The 22,936-nt window shown below is 36.3% G+C and overlaps 3 protein-coding genes across 3 annotated transcripts in view; 1 reads left to right on the forward strand and 2 right to left on the reverse strand.

The window, feature by feature from the left end:
• The first annotated feature begins 1,439 nt into the window (after nucleotides 1–1,439).
• Nucleotides 1,440–2,234, forward strand: LOC126752795 (uncharacterized). The gene is made up of 2 exons (XM_050463778.1): nucleotides 1,440–1,893; nucleotides 1,948–2,234. Exons 1-2 carry the CDS (start codon nucleotides 1,510–1,512, stop codon nucleotides 2,089–2,091), a joined length of 528 nt encoding a protein of 175 aa, XP_050319735.1. The 5' UTR covers nucleotides 1,440–1,509; the 3' UTR covers nucleotides 2,092–2,234.
• A 1,104-nt stretch (nucleotides 2,235–3,338) lies between these two features.
• LOC126752781 (uncharacterized) lies at nucleotides 3,339–14,109 on the reverse strand. Its single transcript, XM_050463759.1, has 7 exons — nucleotides 13,816–14,109; nucleotides 7,542–10,048; nucleotides 6,462–6,587; nucleotides 6,235–6,376; nucleotides 6,038–6,178; nucleotides 5,754–5,973; nucleotides 3,339–5,227 (listed from the first exon to the last, which is right to left on the reverse strand). Exons 2-7 carry the CDS (start codon nucleotides 9,980–9,982, stop codon nucleotides 4,020–4,022), a joined length of 4,278 nt encoding a protein of 1,425 aa, XP_050319716.1. The 5' UTR covers nucleotides 9,983–10,048; nucleotides 13,816–14,109; the 3' UTR covers nucleotides 3,339–4,019.
• A 2,594-nt stretch (nucleotides 14,110–16,703) lies between these two features.
• LOC126752787 (uncharacterized) overlaps nucleotides 16,704–22,936 on the reverse strand; it is a 33,435-nt gene continuing 27,202 nt past the window's right edge. Inside the window, exons 3-5 of the mRNA XM_050463768.1 lie at nucleotides 20,205–20,468; nucleotides 19,207–20,138; nucleotides 16,704–17,434 (exon numbers count right to left, since the gene is read on the reverse strand). Of these exons, the coding sequence (XP_050319725.1) occupies nucleotides 17,225–17,434; nucleotides 19,207–20,138; nucleotides 20,205–20,468 (1,406 nt within the window). The 3' untranslated portion in view covers nucleotides 16,704–17,224. The remainder of the gene's footprint in view (nucleotides 17,435–19,206; nucleotides 20,139–20,204; nucleotides 20,469–22,936) is intronic.

Genomic DNA, 22,936 nt, shown 5'->3' on the forward strand with positions numbered 1-22,936 from the left:
ATGTAGAAACGACAACCAGAGGGTCGGAACTTTTTCTGTGATCGGAAATGTGTTATTTATTTAATGTGATGTTACAATACTGAGTATACCATAATTCCAATGGCTCAACGACTTTTTTTGCAGGATCGAATTGATGATTATTACGAATACAACTTTCGAGTACTTGTTCCACTAAATCAAGTCGTACATACTTATGTATGTCATGAATAGGACGTTCAATATTGATTTCGAAAGCTTGAAGAGACTCTGGTTTATTGCTAAAGACTAATAACTTCAAATAACCCCACAAGAAGTAATCTAATGGTGTTAAATCACAACACCTTAGAGGCCATTCAATGTCACAATTTCTTGAAATAGGCGATTCTCCAAACTTTTCTTGCAATAATTCGGTTGTTGCACGTGCTGTGTGGCACGTATGTATCTCCGTCTCGTTGGAACCGTATGTTGTAAAGATCAACTTCTTCCAATTGCGGCTATGAAAAGTTGGTTATTATCGATCTACACCGCTCTTCATTGGCAGTAACGGTGTCACCAGCTTCATTTCGGTTGCACCGAAGCTAAATACCCTGCACAGGTGCATTTCTGTTAGTAACTATGTGTTCAGTTTGTATGGAAGCTATAAGCTATATGCTATAGTAATCCGTTCTGAACAAGTTTTTTAGAGATTACATTGTTGCCTTAAAAAATAATCTATACCAAATTTCGTGAATATATCTTGTCAAATGTGAAAGTTGTCCATACAAGCATTTGATTCCGATCGTTCAGTTTGTATGGCAGCTATATGTTATAGTGGTCCGATATCGGCCGTTCCGACAAATGAGCAGCTTCTTGAAGAGAAAATGACGTTTGCAAAATTTCAAAACGATATCTTAAAAACTGAGGGACTAGTTCGTGTATATACAGAAAGACAGACAGACGGACATCACTAAATCGACTCAGCTCGACATACTGATCATTTATATATGTATATACTTTATAGGGTCTCCGACGATTCCTTCTGGGTGTTACAAACTTCGTGACAAACTTAATATACCCTGTTTAGGGTATAAAAAATGTACGCTCTAAATTTTCAAAATTCGACGAATAGCGAGCTTAGGTGGATGATTATTACGACCATAAAATGGCAAAAACGCACAAAAAGTTGCAATTGGAGAACATTATTTTGATAATAAAATTGAATAATTTGTAAAAGTTGTTCTTGTGTACATCTTTCCGTGATGAAATTTAAATTGTCTTTACGAACATACACATTAGTTCATTTATTTATGTTTCGTTTTACGATACTTTGAACAATCCTTTTGTATTGGGAACTCCTTAAAAATTAGAATTTATTTAAAACAAATTGTGTAAATCCACTTATTAATCCTTAATGGTTCAATTCCAATAAGAATCAGCCGGCAACACTAGGTTGCAGAGATGGCAAAAGATAAATAGTTGAAATGTCATATTCAGCTGGTCCAACTCAGATAATTTATTAATTTACAAACAATTCTTCAACATTTATAAACTATGGGAGCACCTGAACTGCCTGGAGATCCTGGCGAGGAAGACGTACATGCAATACAGACAAATGTTCAGCATCCTCCAGTGCCTAGTGATGATAGCGACAATGAAATGAACACACTGGATGCATATAATGGATACCAGCCATTGGCGACGGGTAACGATGTTAACGAGCTCAACGATGTATCTATGGATGACAATGACTCTATAGATGAGGATTCTGAAGAAACAGTGCAATATGTTGATAACGTGAATGCTGTTGAGAATGCTGCTATCAATGATAATTTGCCACCGGTAGAGAGTGCTGATGCTGAAATCGAAAGACAAGTTTGGAGTCAACCACGTCCCCATGAATTACAATTAGAATTAGATAATAATAAAACCACACAGGTAATAATTGAAATTCATAAAAGTTAAATAGTATTTATTTTATATAAATTTTAGATTTTAAATGTCATGGCAAATATAACACTACCTAATGCTGTAGTACCTGAATGGGCCAACGGAGTGCCGGAAGAGCGGTGGAAAGCGGAACTGCTCGAACGTATACGTCAACGTGGAGTTGCACGCCAAAATGACGATAAATGAATATGAACTGCTATGAAAGTTTCCAATTGCTTATTCTAGTTGTATGTTTCTATGTAGTCTGAGTTTAAGTATAAATAGTATGTATTTTAAATAAAAGGGTTTGAAACGGCTGGTATTAATTGTTTCAACTCAAATAATTTGTATATATGTATGTTTAGTGATATTGATTACCAGGAAGTAGATTGGCAAATCATTTATTAAAAATATAACAGTTAATACTTAAATAAAATTTTTTGGTTATTCCTAAAATTTGTACCAAATACCCATGGGGATGGTAAGTATTAAATAAGTTGTCATCGAGGTGAAACAACGGCTCAGGAAACGTGCTGTTTCGACGGGATCTGACCAAAGCAGCGCAAGTGTCACTCTCGATTCTCGCGTCAACACGAGCTCTTCGTTTGCAATAGGTGGTGGTTTAACTCCAAGTACGCCATTCACTGAGAGGGAGTCGGTGAAGGCCTTAATGGCTCCAATGTGAATGGCAGTTAGTGCATGGCTAAAGTTTATTGCGTCCGAGGCCTCGATTTACGCTGACCGTTCTGTGTTTGGGTCCAGGTTGAGCACATGATTTTCTAGTTCCCTCGCCATTTTCAAACTCGTATTACGATAACATGTTCTAAAATGTACCTGTATTTACGTATGGAATTTTCATTTTATTGCAAAAAATTTATATAATTAAAATGAAAAACAATTGCAAAAAAGTAAAACCGTGAAAAAGGTAAATTGGTTTACGAAAAACCAAATTCGGCATGGCGAATTATTATAGTAATAATACATACTGTGTCTCTCCCTCCAGATCACAGCGTCGCCTACATTCCATGTAGTCATATGCCACATATGCTCTATGTAACAAAACTATGTCCGGATATCGAAATTTACTATATCGTCACCTGAAATGCAAAATAACGTAACAACATTTTCGGATATTTACGGTGGCATGAATGAAACATGAAATAAAATGGAACATGAGTGAAACAAAATTTTAATATTGGTTAAAACTGGTTTATATCTGACCGCAGAACCTGAAAATGTTGAACATATGTAATATTATGTATGAAATTTGAAGTGGTGAAGCGTAATCAATAAGACACTCAATTTCGAATTTTTTGATGATACGTTATTTTGCATTTCAGGTGACGATATACTCGTTATATTTTTTCTATTTTTAAGCCTCCTTTAAAAATTTTTGTTCTAGATTTTAATCCCAGCGCGCATTATTTCGCAAATAAAATAATCTTCACACTGGATTTCTAACGTAAAGCACTGATGAATGTTGAATTTATTTATTTGTTTATATTGAAGTGGCCTCATTGGACGCCAGTTTATGATTTCGAAATCAAGGTACAAATGGGCATACAAGTTTTGGCTCATTTACACCTCACAAAAGTTCATCTAGAATAATATGCCTGCATACATAAGTATATACATATAGTATATGTCAGTATGTAAAGGAAAAGTACAAATGAAGTTACGCTATCCACAAAATCCATACATTTTAGCTGTTAGCTTTCTGTTGTATAATTTCGCCATTCATTTTCGCAATTGTTGGAAATAATGTAATGATTGCATTTATTTTAAAATTTTTTTTTATACATGCTAAAATGTGTATAACAACACTTTTGCTGTGTGACTTTGCGAAATAGTATTTAATTTATCTGTGTCTTATTTTTAGAGCAAACAAATCATCTAATTTATTACTTTTATATTACCTTTATGTTGTATTCATAATAACTTCGCTTTCGCGCAAAAATTTTAATATAAATCTTTCATTCAGTTATATCTTACAATTACTTCACTTCACCTCCATAATATAAATATTTTTCATTGATTTCCTGTTATAGTTTTTCTGGTTTTTTTTGCTTTGTTTTTGTTAAATATGTAACATTTTCTTTTCTAATGCATTAGATAATGGCTAAAAATATGAATCTCTAAGTAAGATTAACTACATCTACACTACGTTGGTTGCCATTGCAGCTGCTATTGTTGGAATTACTGCTGAAGCTAATGTTGTCACAGTTCGATGTTGTTATCGACCCAGACGATGAAGCTGGAACCGAATCGCTGCAGTTTAGCTCTTCCTTGTACTTACAATCACCCGCTCCATTGTCGCCACCGTCGCACGCCTTCAAATCTGGCAAACTGTTTTTGCTTTGTGACGACGATGCCATCGTGGAGAATGAAGCATATTTAGTATCCTTTATTCGCGCACCACCGCACACCTCAGATGGTGGTGCGCCATTATAAAGAGTGGATTTACCGCTCTCGTCCAATATGATGTTCAACTTCTCCTTGCAAAGCTTGCGTCCACCTTTGCCACTACTGCCGGATGTGCTTGCTCTATGGAAGAGTTCCGTTTCATGTATGTGAGTCGGCTCGCCGACATGATTTAGTCGTGTGCTGTTCGAATTTCCATCCCCCCTTTGGTTATCAGTCAGTAGCTCATGCAGTGTTGAGCCATCTTGTTGTTTGGAAACTTTATAAATGGCCGGACACGACTTGGAGCTCTTTACATCGTTCATGTCCTTATAATCGCAGAGTTCAGTCAATTCTATATTGTTGTCTCCGCCCGCAGCATTATCTGCATGTCTGTCTGCGTGCCGTCGGCTGCTGCCATGTATTGCATTTGCTGTCAGTCGCTCATATGCCTGCTCATGCTTGTGGCCATTTTGATTCATCTCGGCAGTTTTCATTGGTTCTAACTTATTCGCCAATGTGGCGTCATAACAATTATTATCTTCAATACTATCCGCACCCGCCGGATGCTTATCATTTATTTTCAATTGACTTAAAGTGATCTCAGCTCTGGATAGTGATGTCAAGCCGTTGCCATAGTTGTCGTCGCCACAACTGCCAAACAGCATGGGGGTATTCATGAGGAATTCTCTGCCAAATTTCGTTCCGTTCAATTCGAATTTCTTATGGTCCAAATTTTCATTAATATAATTGATGTGTATAGGAGAGGTCTGCAACTGGAGGCTTGATCGCCTTAGATCATCTTCGGGCGGTGTATAATATACCGATGCTTTGCTCGCCGAATTCAAAGCCATGACAGCCAATTTGTTTTTCAAACTCTTCACCTTGGCTGCGCTAGGATTGAACTGATCGCCTAGTTGACTCTTGAAATACACTTCAATATCTACAAAGAAGAATAATTGTAAGTAAAGATCTAGAAGGGAGTGAAAGGTTTAATTAAGTTTTTCTTGTTAAATCTAATGATAGAAAAAACGAGAAAAAACGTTATCTTCGGCTGTACAGAAGCTATAATACCCTTCACATATAAAATAAGTTTTCATACAAGAACAGAATTTTGATCGAACAGTTTGTATGGCAGCTACATACATATATATATATATGTTATAGTGGTGCGATACGGTGTTCCCGAGAAATAAATAGCTTCTTTGGGGCAAAGGACGTGTCCACATTTTCAAATCGATATCTCAAAAACTGAGGAACTAGTTCGCGACAGACAGACATGGCAAAATCGACTTAGCCCGACACGCGGACCAGTTATTTATACATTTTATGGAGTCTCCGACGTTTCTTGTTGGGTATTAAAAACTTTGTGTCAAACTATCACGCAAACTTTGTGAAGGATATTCTAGCTTCGGTACAACCGGAGTGCATAATATGCTAATTTCAAATAAAAATATAGCCATACTAACCTTCAGCTATATCCTCTTCGCAGCGACCGCGACAATTTTCAAAATAAAAACTTGGAAGATTTTCCAATACTTTATTCAGCGACTGTTGTTGATATTTGTAGCCTTCGCGCAAGCGCAAAACTTGATGTGCGCTAAATTTACGAATTTTGTTACGCTGGAAGACGTAATTTTCGCGCACCCAATTCAACTGACCCGTGGAATAATCACGAACCTTTTTCACCTATGTGCAAGTAAAATAAAAGATTTATTGCAATAGAAAAAGGCATAAATGATGCGCAAATTACCTGATCGTAATATTGATCCTTTAGTGCTGTTAGATGAGTGGAACCCATGTCTCTAAATTCTTTTAAATATTTGGCCTGAGATGTATAACTACTCTGAATCCATTCAACTTGTTGCACACAATTCTCTCGTATACGATGCACCTAAACCGATACAAATATTACAAGGAACGTTTTCGGAAAAAATTGTAAATCTTTACTTGTTGCGCATAATTCTCGCGCAGTCGTTCCAATTGCTGACTTTTGTAGCACTCAATGCTATCGAGCATGGCATAAATTTGGCGCGCCCTCGGCGACTGTTTGTTGCGCACACAGCAATAGAATCTATCGAATATACCACATCTGCAATAAATTTGATCGAAGGAATAAATTAGAAGCCGAAAATGACAATAAATCTCAAAATAAAGCGATTTCATTTCATACTTACTTGGAGAAGAGCGCACGAAGCCCTTGCACGATCAGCGTTAACAAAAGAAAGGCGGTGGCAGCAGCGGTACCCGATAAAAGACTCTCGATTTTAATACGATAGAAGACGATTGGATCGATGTAAATTCTGTAAGGGTCACATTAATTACTAAATAACTGCAAACAACTGGCAATGTACTATATACTTATGTAAATCCAACTATAAACATGTGAATGTAATTATTAACACATACCTTATAAATATCGGGACAAAACTATAGAATTGATACATATGTATGTACATACTTAGTGAAATGGTGTCATAGTGTTATTATTTAGATATGTATATGTATATGAGAGATTCAAATATTTTCTTAAATTCATATGGTAGGTGTTACGAGTACGCAACTATTAAAAGATTTGCAAATGTTCTAAATTTACGATTAACACCATGCTGCAACCAATATCCCCCTTGCATCCCATTTTTGGATTTGCTCAATAAGTTGAAAACGTAATTTATGCAATAGATTCCGATTGAAATCTCAGAAGGAAACGTCGGAGAACCCATAAATGTAAATATAAATGATCAGCATGATAAGCTGAGTCGATTTAGCCCTATTCAGTATTTAGATATATTCACGAAATTTGGAACAACTTATTGTTATAGGCGTTATAGGAAATTGTTCAGATGGAACTCCTATATCATATAGCCGCCAAACAAACTGATCGATCAAAATTCAGTCCTTGTATGGACAACTTTTGTATTTGACGAGATGCAGTGAATAATATTATAGCTTGGGTGCAGCTGAAGTTAACGTTATTTCTTGTTTTTAAATAAGTCCAGTGTATTACTTCTCTCAAATTTAAGAAATACTTATTCTGATACTTTTAAGCAATCTTGTTTCAAGAAACCACGTTTTAAGCTTTCGGTAATTAGGACCATAAACAAGTCCGTCAACACATGAACACTGAATATTTAACATTTCTGCTAAACAGCAGAGTACATATGTATGTATGTATGTCATGTCATGCTTAAAACACATTCCGTGACATTATTTAAGTGGTGATTTAAGAGGATGCAGTTTATGGCCTTTGCACTCACCTCATAAACGCCGAAGAATTACCCATTATGTTGTAGGCGTAGCAGGTGTAGAGTCCACTGTCACCACGCGATATGTTGTGCACCAGTAATGAACCGTTCTCGATCAAAGTCACCCGATTCATCACATCGGCTGTCTGCAAACTAATATTCAGCATATTATCCTCCATTATTAGCGATGTGAGCGGCAAATGTCCGAGCCCGAGCTCTTTATCATTGTGGTTAATAATAACCGGTCGCTTGTCGGGATCAGCATGATGTCGTAAAATCTGATTTGTGGGTGTTACCCATATTACATCTGGCGTAGGACTGCCCGAAAATATACACTCTAGTTTCGCCGTTGAGTGTAGTTTGTGCATTTTCGAGTCGGACGACTCCAGTATAACCGGTTTCAAACAGTGCAGATGTTGTAACACATTCACCATATCGCCGGGATGACCATGGTGGCAAGTCAGTGACTCAATGAGTTCATCTATATCATCACCCATATCCATTGCTGATGTATCTGCCAACATAACACTACTCTTATATAAGGTGGCACGTAGACGACGCAGCGTTGAGCTGCTATTAGTTAGCCATTCACCCAACCAGAACATTCGGCAATCGCATATGTAGTCGTTGTGTCGTATGTGAATGAAGCGTAAATTCGGCAGATATTTCACGCTCTCTGGTATATAAGTCAGCTTGTTGTTACGCACATTCAAGCGTTGCAATTGACGCAGTTGTCCGATTTCAGTGGGCAAATGTTGCAATGCGTTGCCGGCCAATAGAAGCTCATGCAGATTGGGCGTGTTACGGAAGATTGTACGCGTGAGTTGTGTCAACTGTTTGTTGTGTTGCATGGAAAGGACACGCAAATTCGACAACACCTTTGAATCGACGTAGTCGCTGTTGCGGGAAATAAAGTTACCAATCCTCTCCAGTGGTGTCGAGTCAATGCGCAGAACAAGTAATGCACGTTGCGACATAAATACGCCGCTTGGCAATTGGGTGAATTTGTTGTGACTCAAATCGAGCTGTTGCAGATTGTTTAGCGGATGAAAAAGTATCGAGGAAATGGTGCTAATGCTATTCATCGACATATTTAACATAAATAGATTCGAGAGTGACTCAAAGGCTTTGCGGTCTATGCTATTTATTTTGTTTTCAGATAAATCTAAATAGCGCAACTTCCGCAAATTGTGAAATGTGTTCTTGCCGATTGTCTCCATGGCGTTATTTTGCAGATACATTTCTCGTAGTTCGCTATTTAACGCGAAGAAATTATCCGGAAAGGAGAGTAAACTATTATACGAGAGATCGAGCGTTTGCAGTTCACGCATACTCTGAAAAAGTTGAAAGGGCAAAGTCGTCAAACGATTGTGCGCCAAATAAAGGCGTTGCAGCTTCATTGCGCCACTGAAAATGTTACGCTGCAAATCGCTTAGCAGATTACTTGTCAAATTCAAATCTCTTAGTTCGCTAAGGTGACCCAAGAATTGCTGATTCAAAATATGTATGCGGTTGTCGTCTAATCGCAGCTCAACTAAATGATTCATGTGCTGGAATTCGGAGAGTGCGCAATTTTGAGTGTCTATGCCATTGCGGGTTAACTTCAAAACTCTCAGTCTGCGAACAGTTTGGGGTTGAGCCCAGCGTGCACATTCCAATTGATTTGCGGTTAGATCCAGAGATTCCAAGTACTCGAAATTGGATTTGTAGTTCGAAAAAAGTGTATCCATTTGTAGGTCATGTACATTACTGTACGTCCACTTAAAGTGTCGCACGCTTTCGTACTGTTGCAACTGCAGAGACTGCGCTTCCTCATTAGGATAACAATGTTGCAGAAGTATATAAGCGTATTTAATGTACATTTTCGAACGCAACTCCGTATTGACAGTCGCAATAGTGGTATTCTCGCAGAAGAATTTGAATACATTCACATCTTCCCCGTCACCAGTAGTCTGCTCCAATGTAGTGGCTACATCTGCACTATTAACTACGTTGCTATTTGAATCTCCTGCTGATGGCAGAGAAATACCATCCATTACAAAGGATGGTATTTGAATTTTATAGCCCAATACGTTGATTTCGTGCTCATACTTCTTCTGTGACCGTTGCACTTGCTGCTCTTCTTTTACGAATGTCGATATACATGAGGCTGGTTGTTGTTGTTGAAAGAGAGAAAGTGACGGTAATTTTGAATCAGTTATCTGTGGCCGTGGTTTGGATGTCGCTGCATTTTGTTGTTGTTGCGCAGCTTGAAGGTTAGGCAAAAATGGTTCATCTGCGACTAAATCTGCGGGAGCGGCGACAGCGGCAGCCGCAAGACCGACATTTGTGGTTTTATAGTAGTTCTCATTTGCATTGGCAGCCGGCGAAACTGCATTCACATCCACAACAAAAATATTTTCAAAAATTAAGAATAGAACCAATATCAGGGAAATCTTGGATATTGTTTCCATTTTTCAGTATATAATTTTAAAAATTTGTATGGCATTATGTTGACATTTTTTAGCGGCATATTATACCTGCGAATTAGAAGAATTCATTTATTAAATGGAAATTTTAATTTTTAAATTTTTAAGCTAACTAATTATAATCGAAAATTGCTATCATAATATTGAAAGTTAAATGTGAGGATTGTATACATACGTACAACGCAGTGATATTTAATCAATCAAACGTACACACAACAAATGAGAATTCTCATTCATTTTTCAAGTAGAATAGTACACCAACTGACACCGACCTCTGCCTCCGTACATCAGCATTACCAATTTCAACACATTTTATTCTTGAATGACAATTATGTATGAGGCACCTTTTAAACTATGCACCACGCCATTTGAACGGTTCAATTTCTTAGTTAAAAGTGTTTCCTAAGGACATAGTGACACGGACTCGGTGAAGCGTATTTTTTTCTAAATGAAAGCTTAAAATGTTTATTTCGCCTAATGTTGGCGAATAAAGTGTCGACGAAAGGCAATAAAAGAACTAGAAATTTGCAAGAATAACACTGAATGGAAAAAGAAAGCAAAAACAAAAAAAAAAAAACAATGGCGTGCACATAGTTCTTAACAAATCAATAGTACACCATCGTCGAAAGTGTTTTTACAAATGTGTGAATTCAAATGGTACTCCCTTGCGTATTTAAAATTAGTATGTGCTGGATTATATTCTTCACCTTTGCATATATTTTATAAAATGATTCATTATTGAGTCAAAATCATTCAAGATCATAAATAAGCTAACGCGAAAAAAACCTAAATTCTAAAACATTTTTTTTATTAAAATTTTATTTGAAAAACTCGAAAACAATATAAATATCCTAAATGAGTTTAAACTGAGTCACATTTATAGTGTTTATAACACATACATATATAAAATTCCAAATATTTAGTGGTAGTGTACGGTTGTATGTAGAACAGTACGCATCATGTTATCCATGGCATTTGTACATATAAGCAGTTTGTGTCATGCCACAAAAGGAAATCAATCAAATTATCAGATAATTCACTAAATCATACAAATCGTACTTTGTATGTAAGCTGCGGGGAAGCGCTTTTTGACGAACCTTCATAGTTTTAAGTCTATAAGCACCAAGAGATTTAATGGCTTGCAGCGTAACCCTTTTTCCACCCGCTATGAACGTGTCCGTTGTTTTGACGGTAATTGTGTCATGATTGAATGCATTAGAAAGACGGAAAAGCAATCACAAAACTCAATGAATAACTATGTAGACACAAACATATACCATATGTAATTTTTACAAATGAACACAAAAAGCAAAACATTTAATTCAATCGATTTTTGCCATACAAAATTCTGCAAGAAATCATTTGTTTTGAATCACAGTATTCTTCTGGGAAAAGCCCTCTCAATAACATAACTTTGAGAAACACAATTTTTTGACGTTATATTAAAGATAGCAGCATATAAAAATGTAAATATATGGTACAAAAAATTTATAAGTGAGTTTGTATTGTACCTCCAAAGGAACTTGGGTTACCAAACAGCGGTTTTATAACTCATTTTACCCTTCGATTGTTAGATACCCAAAAAGCATTGTGGCATTGTTGTTGTTGTTGTAGCTGCTATTTTGTCGAGTTGACAGTCCTTAACCAGATAAAAAATCTTGGTTCGTTACGTAGACTCGACCGTCGTGAGAACGGGTGGCATAACGGTATGTTGTTGTTGTTTTTGTTGTAGCGGCAGAATAATGCCGATTTGACAGTCCTTGGCCGGATAAAAATCCGGGTCCGTTCTGGTTACGTAGACCCGACTGTCGTGGGAACGGATAAAAATTCGGGTCCGTTCCGGTTACGTACACCTGACTGTCGTGGGAACGGATAAAAAATCGGGTCCGTTCCGGTTACGTAGACCCGACTGTCGTGGGAACGGTATAACCCTTTGCTATCCTCGACTAACCATTACCTCAGCATACTCAAAGTATTTACCGCATGAAAGCACCACCTCTATGCAAACCACAAACTATACCTCAAACCCAATCAGTTAAATACTCCCTCACCTATCCAAAGAGTCATTAAAACCCTGTACCTGTTATATCTTCAATAATTAATACATGCAAATTAATGTACTAGAGGTTATTACACTAAGACCAAAATAAAGTTCAAAAGGAAACTCGAAATTCGATAATTCAATTAAACAAAGGGTAGACATAATTGCAGAATAGCTAAGCCCAAACTCTTAATATTGTGAAATTATTCTGTGCGATCGTAAACTCCTAACGCAGAAAAGGATAGTGAATTTTATCAGGCTTCCTGATTAGCTGATTAGCCGTTAGAGTAGAGCGATACTATTCATATGTATACAGTTACAAGTAATAATGAAATAGTACTAGTCAATACCGTAATCTATTTACTTTAATCGCCCTGTAATACATTATCTAATCGACCTCAGCTGTTATCATTAACTCTTAACATTGTAAATTCAATCAAAAGCTTTAAAATTATTCGGTTATTTATACTAAATATAAACGTAAATGTATTTCGAAGTATGTTATTCTGTTTTGAATTACTTCCGCTCAATGCAGCGTTTGTTTTGTTTTAATCCTAGACTTTGCAGTCATCCAACATTAGTGGTATTAGACATCTAAGCCATGGGCCTTCCAGATAAAATCTCCAAGCCTAGAATCAATACTCAATATGAAGATTCATTCACGTAGAGCTAAGTTTTTGGAGCAAATTTAATTTAACATACAATTATGAAACTGTTTTATATTGTCTTATTTGATTGCCGAAAATTTCGTACCACATGAAAATATAAATGTAGCAAAAGCTACTCATCAACTCAACATACCACTATACAAACATATGTACATACATATGTATGTACATACCTATGGACGTAGCTTGCCGCTGTACATATTTGCAAGCAAGCATAACTGGAGTAAACTGATGCGTAGTCATCAACGTGTCAATAATAAATAAAAATAGAAGCTTTCTTGATTTTGCTTTGGTCCAAGTCCTGTTTAATATGTTATATATAGATATAATATAAAGGCATAAAAATATTTGCTGGTCTTAAGTGGGTAATTTTACTTTAATAGCCCATTATTATCCTTTGCTAAATTTTTACACACGCAATAACAGCCAAGTGTGAGCATTGAATAATCCATATTTTAAACTGTGGTTCAAACAGTATAAACACTAGAATTTATGTACGAACATTATAACAAAGGGTGCATTGATCGCGGAACGAATAGATAAATGCTACCGGTAAGTCTTATTAGACATTTTAAGCAATTTTCCATCTATGAAAAATATCTAACAAAAAGTAATTAATCTTACGTCATTTTTGTTATAAAAAAGGCTATTTAATTAATTTATTCACATAACCATTTAAAAATTCTAGGCTTATAAAAATAATTATATATTAATGCATGCCTACTGCATTTAATTAGATAAATAGCTGAAATTATAATTTTACATTACAGTACGTGTAGGTACATTAGATAAGAAAAACTTACTCGCAAGCAGTTTTATGATTGACTATTACAAAAGGTAACTCTATGCATTCACAATATTCCTATGAAAATAGTGGATTATGAATGCACTTATTTCCTCCACTATTAATATTATAACAATACAGCTAAATCTTCGAGCTAAACAGCTGCATTGCTAGATATTTGATAAATCATTCAGTCCAAATTTTTTAATACTCGTCTTTTGATTTTTTCATCCATATTATACATATGTACGTATATATACGTTTGCGTAGGTCTTTGCAATGCAATAAATTACTTTTTTTCTTTCAGCGACTAGTAACCACTTACCAATTTTTTAGCCACTTCCATTTTTGCACTTTCTGCCTTTACTTTTTTAATAACCAAAATGTGAAAATTATTTTTCTCCAAGGGTACTACACGAATTTGATTCAATATTTGTTTTGGTTACTACAAAGCTTTTTGTATTCCATTTAAATAAGTTTTTAACAAATTCCAAATGTTATCATTAATTTTTTTCCAATAGTTTTTCTTTTCAGTGAGTATAAAACGTAGACAACCAACTATGAAAGAACTTTCCGCTGTTTCCCGTTTTCCGCAACACAAATCAGAGATACAAGACAAACTAAATAACGAAAGAAAATCGTTTAACTTTAACACACACACATCGTTTAAATATATTTAATATGGATAAATGATGTTTTAAGTTGCAATTTTATGTAAAAATAAATAAAACAGCGATTTAATTACGTGTTATACTGTTAAAACAGCCAAATTACTGAAATTTACAAATGAAAATAAGATAATTGGTAATAAAAAATCCCAATGGTTTTATATACATTTGGGTTAGAAAATATTAACGATTTAATAAAAAATCGCGCGATTTTTTAAGAACTACATATATAGATGTAATATATTATACTGAAAATATAATGAAAATAATTTGAATAAAAAATCGCGCGATTTTTTATTCCAGACGTGGCAATTTTTGTAATATATTAACTCTATAACAGTAGAATAAAAAATCGCAAATAAAGTGAAAGGTAATATATTATATTGAAAATCGCGCGATTTTTTATTCAAAATTTTCGTTATATTAATATATTGCCGTTACGTTCCTACATATACAATTTCATATGTTTTTATTATTTAAATAAAGTGGATTTCCACTTTAATTCATATATTTCGAGAGATTATTATAATGATGGTATTGTTTAAATGCTAAGTATTGTTGTATTCATTACCTTTCAAATGAGGGGAAGCAAGGTTATGCGCAAAACCTCTTCAAAATGACGTTTGGTTGGCTTTTTGTATTCCATTTAAATAAGTTTTTAACAAATTCCAAATGTTATCATTAATTTTTTTCCAATAGTTTTTCTTTTCAGTGAGTTATAAAATCATCCGCAACACAAATTATAAATAACGAAAGAAAATCGTTTAACTGAAAGATGTCGTAAAAAGGAATATGGATAAATGATGTGTAGAAGAAAAATATAAAGCGATTGAGAACAGGTATGTTAAAACAGCCAGTGTATGAAATTTACAAATGGGATAATCATTTTTGGAGTATCAAGAGTATTCATTTATTACCAATAGAATTTAAGAACTACATATATAGAGCATAATCAGTCAGAAGACAGAACGAAAATAATCTTAAGCGCCCTTTTTAGCACAGACGTGGCAATTTTTGTACAACAAACTCTATTAACAGTAGCATACCAAATAAAGTGAAAGGTACTATGTATAAAAAGAGGCAAATCTGAATTCATATTAAACCGTTACGTTCCTCCTTTCATATGCTTGGTTATTCCTCTATATTTCGAGAGATTATTATTGATGTTATTGTTCAAATGCTAAGTATTGTATAACTCTTCTAACTTAGAATTTTCGCTTCGAAATAATATTGATGATTGGCGAACGATCAGACATGGTTGACTTCATCACTTCAGCCCTTCAATAGCGTTGTGTGATTGAATGTGTCAAAAGCTTTTGGCAAGCCCAATGCTAATAGGATCGCAAGGTGACAGGACCTCAAGTGTCTTCACTACTGTGGAAATGGGTAGACGCTCATCCAGCTTTGCATGCAGGGGGTAAATGAAGAGTGGTGAACAACAGATTAATTACCATGGTTCGGTATTTTACTCCCGTCGATGCTTTAGTGTCAATATGTTTCTTCCATTCGACCATTTCACCTTGCTGATGGCACTATAAACCTCTTAATCGGTGACAGCAAGTGGCGCGCTGTCTTTTGAAACTTTAAACAGCCCCCGCATAACATATCTTTTAGACTTGTGAGTAGAAGGGTGCAGTGTAACCTAATGGCATGGTCATTGAATTGAATTTCAATCCGATCGTCATGTCTCTTCTGTATAGACAAGGCTTTGTACTTCAGAGCTTACCCACAATAGAGTTTACAGGACTTCAAGTGATCTACCAAATTCGTCCGCTTGTGCTCATTGACCATTTGCTGAATCTGCAAAATTAGATCACTTATACGAGTATCACATGGGTTGGCGTAAGGTGTCGCGCTCATTTGTGAAAACTACTGCTTTACTGGGAAATTAGGGCGGAAGTCCACGCTTCTTCTAGCCAGGAGAGGCGGTAACAGTTGCGAACACCTTGCGGGAATAATGTTGGCGAATGATTGCGTATGTTATCTAGTCCCCGCTTCGTTGGTAAGGTTCAGGTCGATATCATCTGACGGGAGACCCAAGTAACATACTGTTTCGGCGAGGTCGGACCATGATTAGGAGGTGTTGGATGAGTGGAACATTTTTTTGTTGTAGCAAAAGATAACCACGCTGAAATAATTTCGAGATATGGTGCCGAGTCGACAGTCCTTGCCCGGAAAAAAATCCGGATCCGTTTCGTTTGCTTAGACCCGACGGTGGTGAGAACGGTGCTCGCTGGGCATGCAAAGCGGTAGTTAAATTATGTTCCGAGGCATGAATAGTGCGGGGAAGGTGTTTAGGGTAAATTCTGTGAAGCCGACTCAGTTAGCTTTGTTGAAGTTAACAGAGATGTGGCTTTAGTCCACAGAAATAAAGGTTCGATCGAAATAATTATGGGTAGATGGTAGTTAGCAGAAGTCACTCCTTATCAGACCGCCAAGGCCATTAATGTTTAAGTCGGCGTTATTTTGAAGTTGAAATCCCAAATCCACACATTCAAATTCAAAAAAAGCAACAACATATTTTTTTAACAATAAAAGTTCATCGTTTCAAATATATGTATATTAACGTTTAAGGATTTATTTCATTCAAAAAAATTCGTTTTTCACACTTTCTTCCAATATGTATGTATATTTTATGTACACACATATACTGGTACATCACATCATTTTTCATAATTAAAATAAGATTACCATATGAAATAGATTTACTCATATACTTAATTTATAAATATTGTAATGGCATTTATAATGCATTTACGAGTATGTTAAGTCTAGAAAACAAATACATACACATTCATGTATTCATGTATAAGTAGCATTTTTCAGTGGTTTAACCTAAGGTATATATTTTATGTCACTTTATTACTTGTTACATGTGTATTGTATACTTTCACATATATATTTTTACATAGATAAATTTAATGTTATACTTTTATATATTTAAATATAATATTTAAATAAAAAATATTCTAAGGTCTTTTCCTACCGCTATACATATATACTTAATTTAATACTTTTACAACTAGCAATAAATGTTGTATGACTTTAATGAATAAATCTAAAATACTATTTACACTTGGTACTCTTATCCAGTAACTTCTTCCAAAGGTCAAATTGTTCATTTGACTTGACCATATGTACACTGATTAGTTTGCGTATGTTGCATGGATTAAATGCAATACGTCGATTAAGGAACTCATTGGCATGTACGCGTTTAATACCAACCTGTTGCGCAACAATTCCCGTTGTGAACACATCCTCTAGCTTCAGGTATACCTTTGAAATAAATTTATTTTCACAGTTAGTTGTTTGTATTCACATATTTATATGTATTTATGTACAGTTATCAACAAAAAAAAAAAGTGACCACATTAACAAAAATAATCTTTCAACTTATGTATTAATATTTCCATATTTTATATCACAGTTTATTTTAGATAAACAGTTTTACAGTTCCACATAAAAATAATAGTATTCTGGGATTTCAACTAAAACAATGTAGTACGAAAAATTATTTCAAACCTTTATAGACTATTGAAATATTTGATATTTCTTTCAATAGCTTTGGGTATTTTAATTAAGTCTATAAGATCCTACAAATGCTTAAATGGCGATCTTTCCCGAACTTCTTTCACTAACTGCCAGAAATCCACCTAATTGGCTCGTTTTCATTAAATAATACTTGTTTTCATATCAATCCGAGGTTTTTTATAATATTGAGGTCAGGAGACTGAACAGACTGAGACATAACCTAAATTCCGTTGACTCTACACCAGTTCTTTGTGCACCTGTTGCTATGTTTGGAGTCATTGTCTTGTTGGTATGTCCATACAAATGATATATTCCATTAGGTACATGGTAGCTTTACGTCATCTAATATTTTGACACACCACTTGATCCATGACGTGTTCAATCAATAGAATTGGACCAACACCAATATATGAAAAGTTATTTGATTCATCGCTGATGCTCCTAACTGACAAAAAAGCACAAATTTCTCAGTAGTGTCCTAGATGGGCATGTTGTTGTTGTGGTAAGGATTAGGTTGTCATCGACGTCCTCCAACGGTAGGCCCAGGAAACATGTTGTTTCGACGGGGTCGGACCAAAGAGAGAAGTGTGTCAGATGTGTAGGTTTAGCAGGGCATGCAAAGAGGTAGCTAGTGTGATGCGGGGACTCATTGCACACTGGACATATGTTTGAGCTGTGTGGGTATATTCTGGATAAGTAGGAGTTTAACCTGCTACAGTATCCAGAACGAAACTATGCAAAGCTTACTCTCTTTTCTCGCGGCAACTAGAGCTCTTCGTCTGCAATGGGTAGTGGCTTGACTCCAAGTACACCATTTACTGAGAGGGAGTCGGTGAATGTGTTAATGACTCCACTGTGAATGGCGGTCAGTGCAAGTCTGAAGTTAGGTCTTGGTTGTTGTTGTTGTTGTAGCGGCAGAATTCTGCCGAGTTGACAGTCCTTGGCCGGATAAAAATCCGGGTCCGTTCCGGTTACGTAGACCCGACTGTCGTGGGAACGGACGGGTCTGGTCGTCGTATTGTTTTATGCCGTCGGCTCCTTAAATTCCTTCATTATACTCTTTAACTGTGGGCATACGGGCATCACTATGCAGGTGTTCGATGAGAGACATCAAGAGGCATCCTGTCGTAGTCCGGAGTGCAATGTTCTGACATTTTTGCACCTTCCTCGTCTGCGTTTCACTGCATCCAGGCGACCATATTGGGACCGGCAAGGTATGCCTGTATATGCATTGCCCGTAATGGATGCAAGATTATTTTAGAAAGGTCTAACATCCCTACTTTATTGCAGAAAGGAATTACACGAGAACAAGCAAAGCTGAACGAGAATAACAATAATCGCATTAAAATATTGTTTTGTGGTCTAATGTCAATATCCCGTTATACATATGTACTGCTATAGTACCTCGTCATTTGCATGTAAAACAAAAAAGTTATGGACCGAAATATATTCTTAATATTGACACTTCTATTATTTTGTGGGCAACTGTATGTATAAAAGCCAACCGAGCTACATACCTGATGGAGCGATCGTTCATAGAGCAAATGTATTACGTCGCTTGTAATGAGATACGCCGGACCGGTGGTGAACGGTGGAAACAGTGGTTGACTAAATTGGTCGGTTGATACGTAATATTTGGATTTTTTGTTACGTATGGGTTTCCATTGTTTCGCCAAGCGTCCGTATATGACACGCTTATCTTTGATATGACTGTCAATGAATTGCAACAATTTCGGTACATTTATAAACATATCATCATCGGTTTTCAGTATAAATTTGGCTTTCTGACAGTGCAAATCCACCCATTCCAAAGTGGAAATCGTTTTCAATGTTAAATTTGTATAAGAGTCGATGAAGTTTCCACGAATCATATCCTCATAAATAAAATTTTCAATACTCAACTCCTTGCTTATACTTTCATTTGTAGAGCGCCCCAACACAAATGCTATAGATACATCACGCCGTGTACCATAGTGTGCCCAGGTCTGTCGTATGGCGAGGCGTGCTTCAGCGTGATTTAATGCTGACGATATAAGTATCAGTAACTTCAAGTCTTCACCCTCATTCGGGCAAATCTTAGCAAAATTTATTTCCTCGTTTAAATGTCCAGACTCGTAGATTTCACTGGTAGCTATACCCTTAGTATGATCGATGATTTTGGGTGGTACTGGATGGACTATCTTAGGTGGCACTTTCGGCGGAGTTTTAGGTTTATTTGCAATAGTTTTGGGCAAAGCACTATTTTCGCTCGGTTTTTGTGGTTTTACAGCGCCATCAGGACGTTTGATAGTCATCACTACGGATGGTGGCAAAGCCACATCACTGTTTACATCATTATCATCATCATCGTTTTCGTTGTCAGCAACGTTGCCTTCTGCTTTAGGAACCTTTGGGATCGCATTTTCCTCCGCTAACTGTTTGCTACCACCATTTGAATCTTTTGTCACAGCTGCAAAAAATATGAAATAAGAATGTTATAATATTGCACATTTGTTGTTGTATTTCATTTACTCACATTTCTCATTCGCCGCCGGTGCTGCTGTGATGTTTTTCAATATCTTATCTGCATTTTCGATAAACTTTTGCAAATTCGATGTCGGTATCATGACCTCGGAATCTAGTATTTTGTTTATATTGTTGGCGTTATCACTGGATTTTGCGTTGATGCTTTTAAGCTGATCTGGCTGTCCTTGCAACTCCGATTTGGATTGCTCAAGGGGAGCGCCAACATTATTTGGCTGACCATTAGAAGCGTTTGGGTAACCTATGCTACCGACCACTAAAATTGGAAGATAATCAAAATACATAATCAAAAAAAAATATTTAGATTATAGTATGTTAGATAATAGTATAAAATGTATGTATACACATTTAAACGTTTTTTAATGTAAAAAAAAAACATTTTCAAACACAAATTGAGTTTTTAACTCAACACAAGTAGAGATAATACAATATATGCAGGATTGCTAATTTTCAAAAATTTTGGATTAAAAATTTAATTTTCAACAACAACAGAACATCTAATTTTTTGCTCCAAAATTGGAATGAGATTAAATTTTTTAAATTTATTTCAAAATAGGAAAAAGCAAAAAATTAATTTTTAACTCAAGATGTTTGGATTGTTTGATTAAAATTTGAAAATTATTTTTTTTATTTTATAGTAAAAATTGAAAATTTAGTTTTTAACCGCAAAATTCGAATTAAAAATTAATAAAATATGAGTCGTTTCTATTTGAATGCTTTCCGACCAGTGCTCTATAGTTTGAAGTATTGAAGATGATGGCTCCGTGCAAACTCTAACAGGTGAGGTGAAAAGTTCATAGGTGAACATAGAATTTTTTTTCTATCTTCGAGAGCGATACAATGATTACAGCGGTCAAAAAAATTTTTAATACCATTTTTACAATAAAATGTGGGTTTTAAGCCCCAAAATATTTCCGATTACCGCTTCATTGTTGCTAAATATCTTTCCAGCGGGCATTCTATTGAGGTCTGAGAACAAGAAATAGTCACTGAGGGCCAGATAGGGAGAATGTGGAAGTAATGCCAAGCCCAATTCATGCAATTTTTACATTGTATTTGTGACACGGTGCCTTTTCTTGATGAAACAGGATTTCTTCTTCAAATGAGGAAATTTTTTCCCAATTTTTTTCCTTCAAGCGCTTTGTAATCGCTGTTAATGGTTTTTCCTATTGAAGATAGTCGATAAATATTATACCACGTGCATCTCAAAATACCGATGTCATAACCTTGCCGACCTTCTTGAGGTCTTTCCACGCTTTGGGGTCAGTTCATCATGTGCAGTTCACTTGGCTGACTGTCGAATGGACTCTGATGTGAAATGATGTAGCCATGTTTCATCCATTGTGACATCTCGAAGCAAGAATTCGTCTTTATTATGATTAAATAGTTTCAAACACTCCACAAAATCAGCACTCATATTGAGCACTTTTTTGATGTTTTCGTCGCTAACAGCCTCCTCTGGGCGTTCATTGCCTTCATTGTCCTCGTTGCCCATTTCTCTTCGTTCAAACTTAGTTAACCACTTTTAAACGGTTGATTTCCCTGGTGCAGAAAAATATTTATCAATCCAAACCTTGTCTTCAACGGTATTTTTTTCCAAAAAAGCAATGCTTTAATAACACACGAAATTCTTTTTGATCCAATTTCTGTAAACTAACAAAAGTTTCTTCACCCAAAATGCTAAATAGCATAAACTGATAGTTCGACAGCTGTCAAATTTATATACATATCTATTAAAAGTAAGGGCTGACTAAAAATAATATGGATTTAATATTAGTAGTACCAGCGATGTACCAACTTACAAACTTTTCAGCCCACCTGTCAGTTCGAAATTGTACGTATAGAAACGAAGTAGGCAAACACGAAAACTCTTAATTCTAATTTTTTTATTCTGAATAACACTCCTACAGGCGCACTTCCCGGAGACGGTTCAAGCCGACCTAACTCCAGCATCGGACAAACGTAGGCCGGACCGCTCAGACTGGCTGACTGCAAAGAATTTGTTTGGACTCAGTCAGATGGGCACTGGCCTCTTTTTCAAACTATAAGTCACCGGGAGTGGGCGTTGTCTTCCCGGCCATCTTGCAGCAAGGTATGGATACTCTCCTGCCACACCTGCTAGGGCTGATGAGAGACAGCCTGGCGATGTCGTATATCCCCGAGCCATGGAGAATTGCAAATGTAATCTTCATCCCCAAGGTAGGGAGGAGAGACTATTCACTAGCCAAATCATTCCGGCCTATAAGTCTCACATCCTTCATGCTAAAGGGGATGGAGAAAGTAATAGATAACCACAGTCGATCGGAAGCGCTGAAGAACGCACCCCTACATGCCAGGCAACATGCGTACAGAGCGGGCAGATCCGCAAACACTGCTCTGTACCAACTCACGTCTGAGCTGCAAGATTCGCTGGATAACGGCGAGGTTGCGATCTGCGCCTTCCTAGACATTGAGGGTGCCTTTGACAATGCGTCTCACACTAGCGTGATCAAGGCACTTGAGAGAAGGATCGTTACCACTCCAATATGCAGATGGATAGAAGCCCTTCTGCGTACTAGGGTAGCGGAAACCACGGTGGGGGAAAGCAAGATTCGTCTTGGCACCACAAGGGGCTGCCCACAGGGGGGAGTACTATCCCCTCTGCTATGGAGCTTGGTAGTAGACTAACTCCTTGAGTTGCTCGCCAGCAATGGAATCCGCTGTCAAGGGTACGCGGATGACATC

The sequence above is a fragment of the Bactrocera neohumeralis genome, chromosome 3 (genome assembly GCF_024586455.1).
Source record: "Bactrocera neohumeralis isolate Rockhampton chromosome 3, APGP_CSIRO_Bneo_wtdbg2-racon-allhic-juicebox.fasta_v2, whole genome shotgun sequence".
NCBI classification, from domain to species: Eukaryota; Metazoa; Arthropoda; class Insecta; order Diptera; family Tephritidae; genus Bactrocera; species Bactrocera neohumeralis.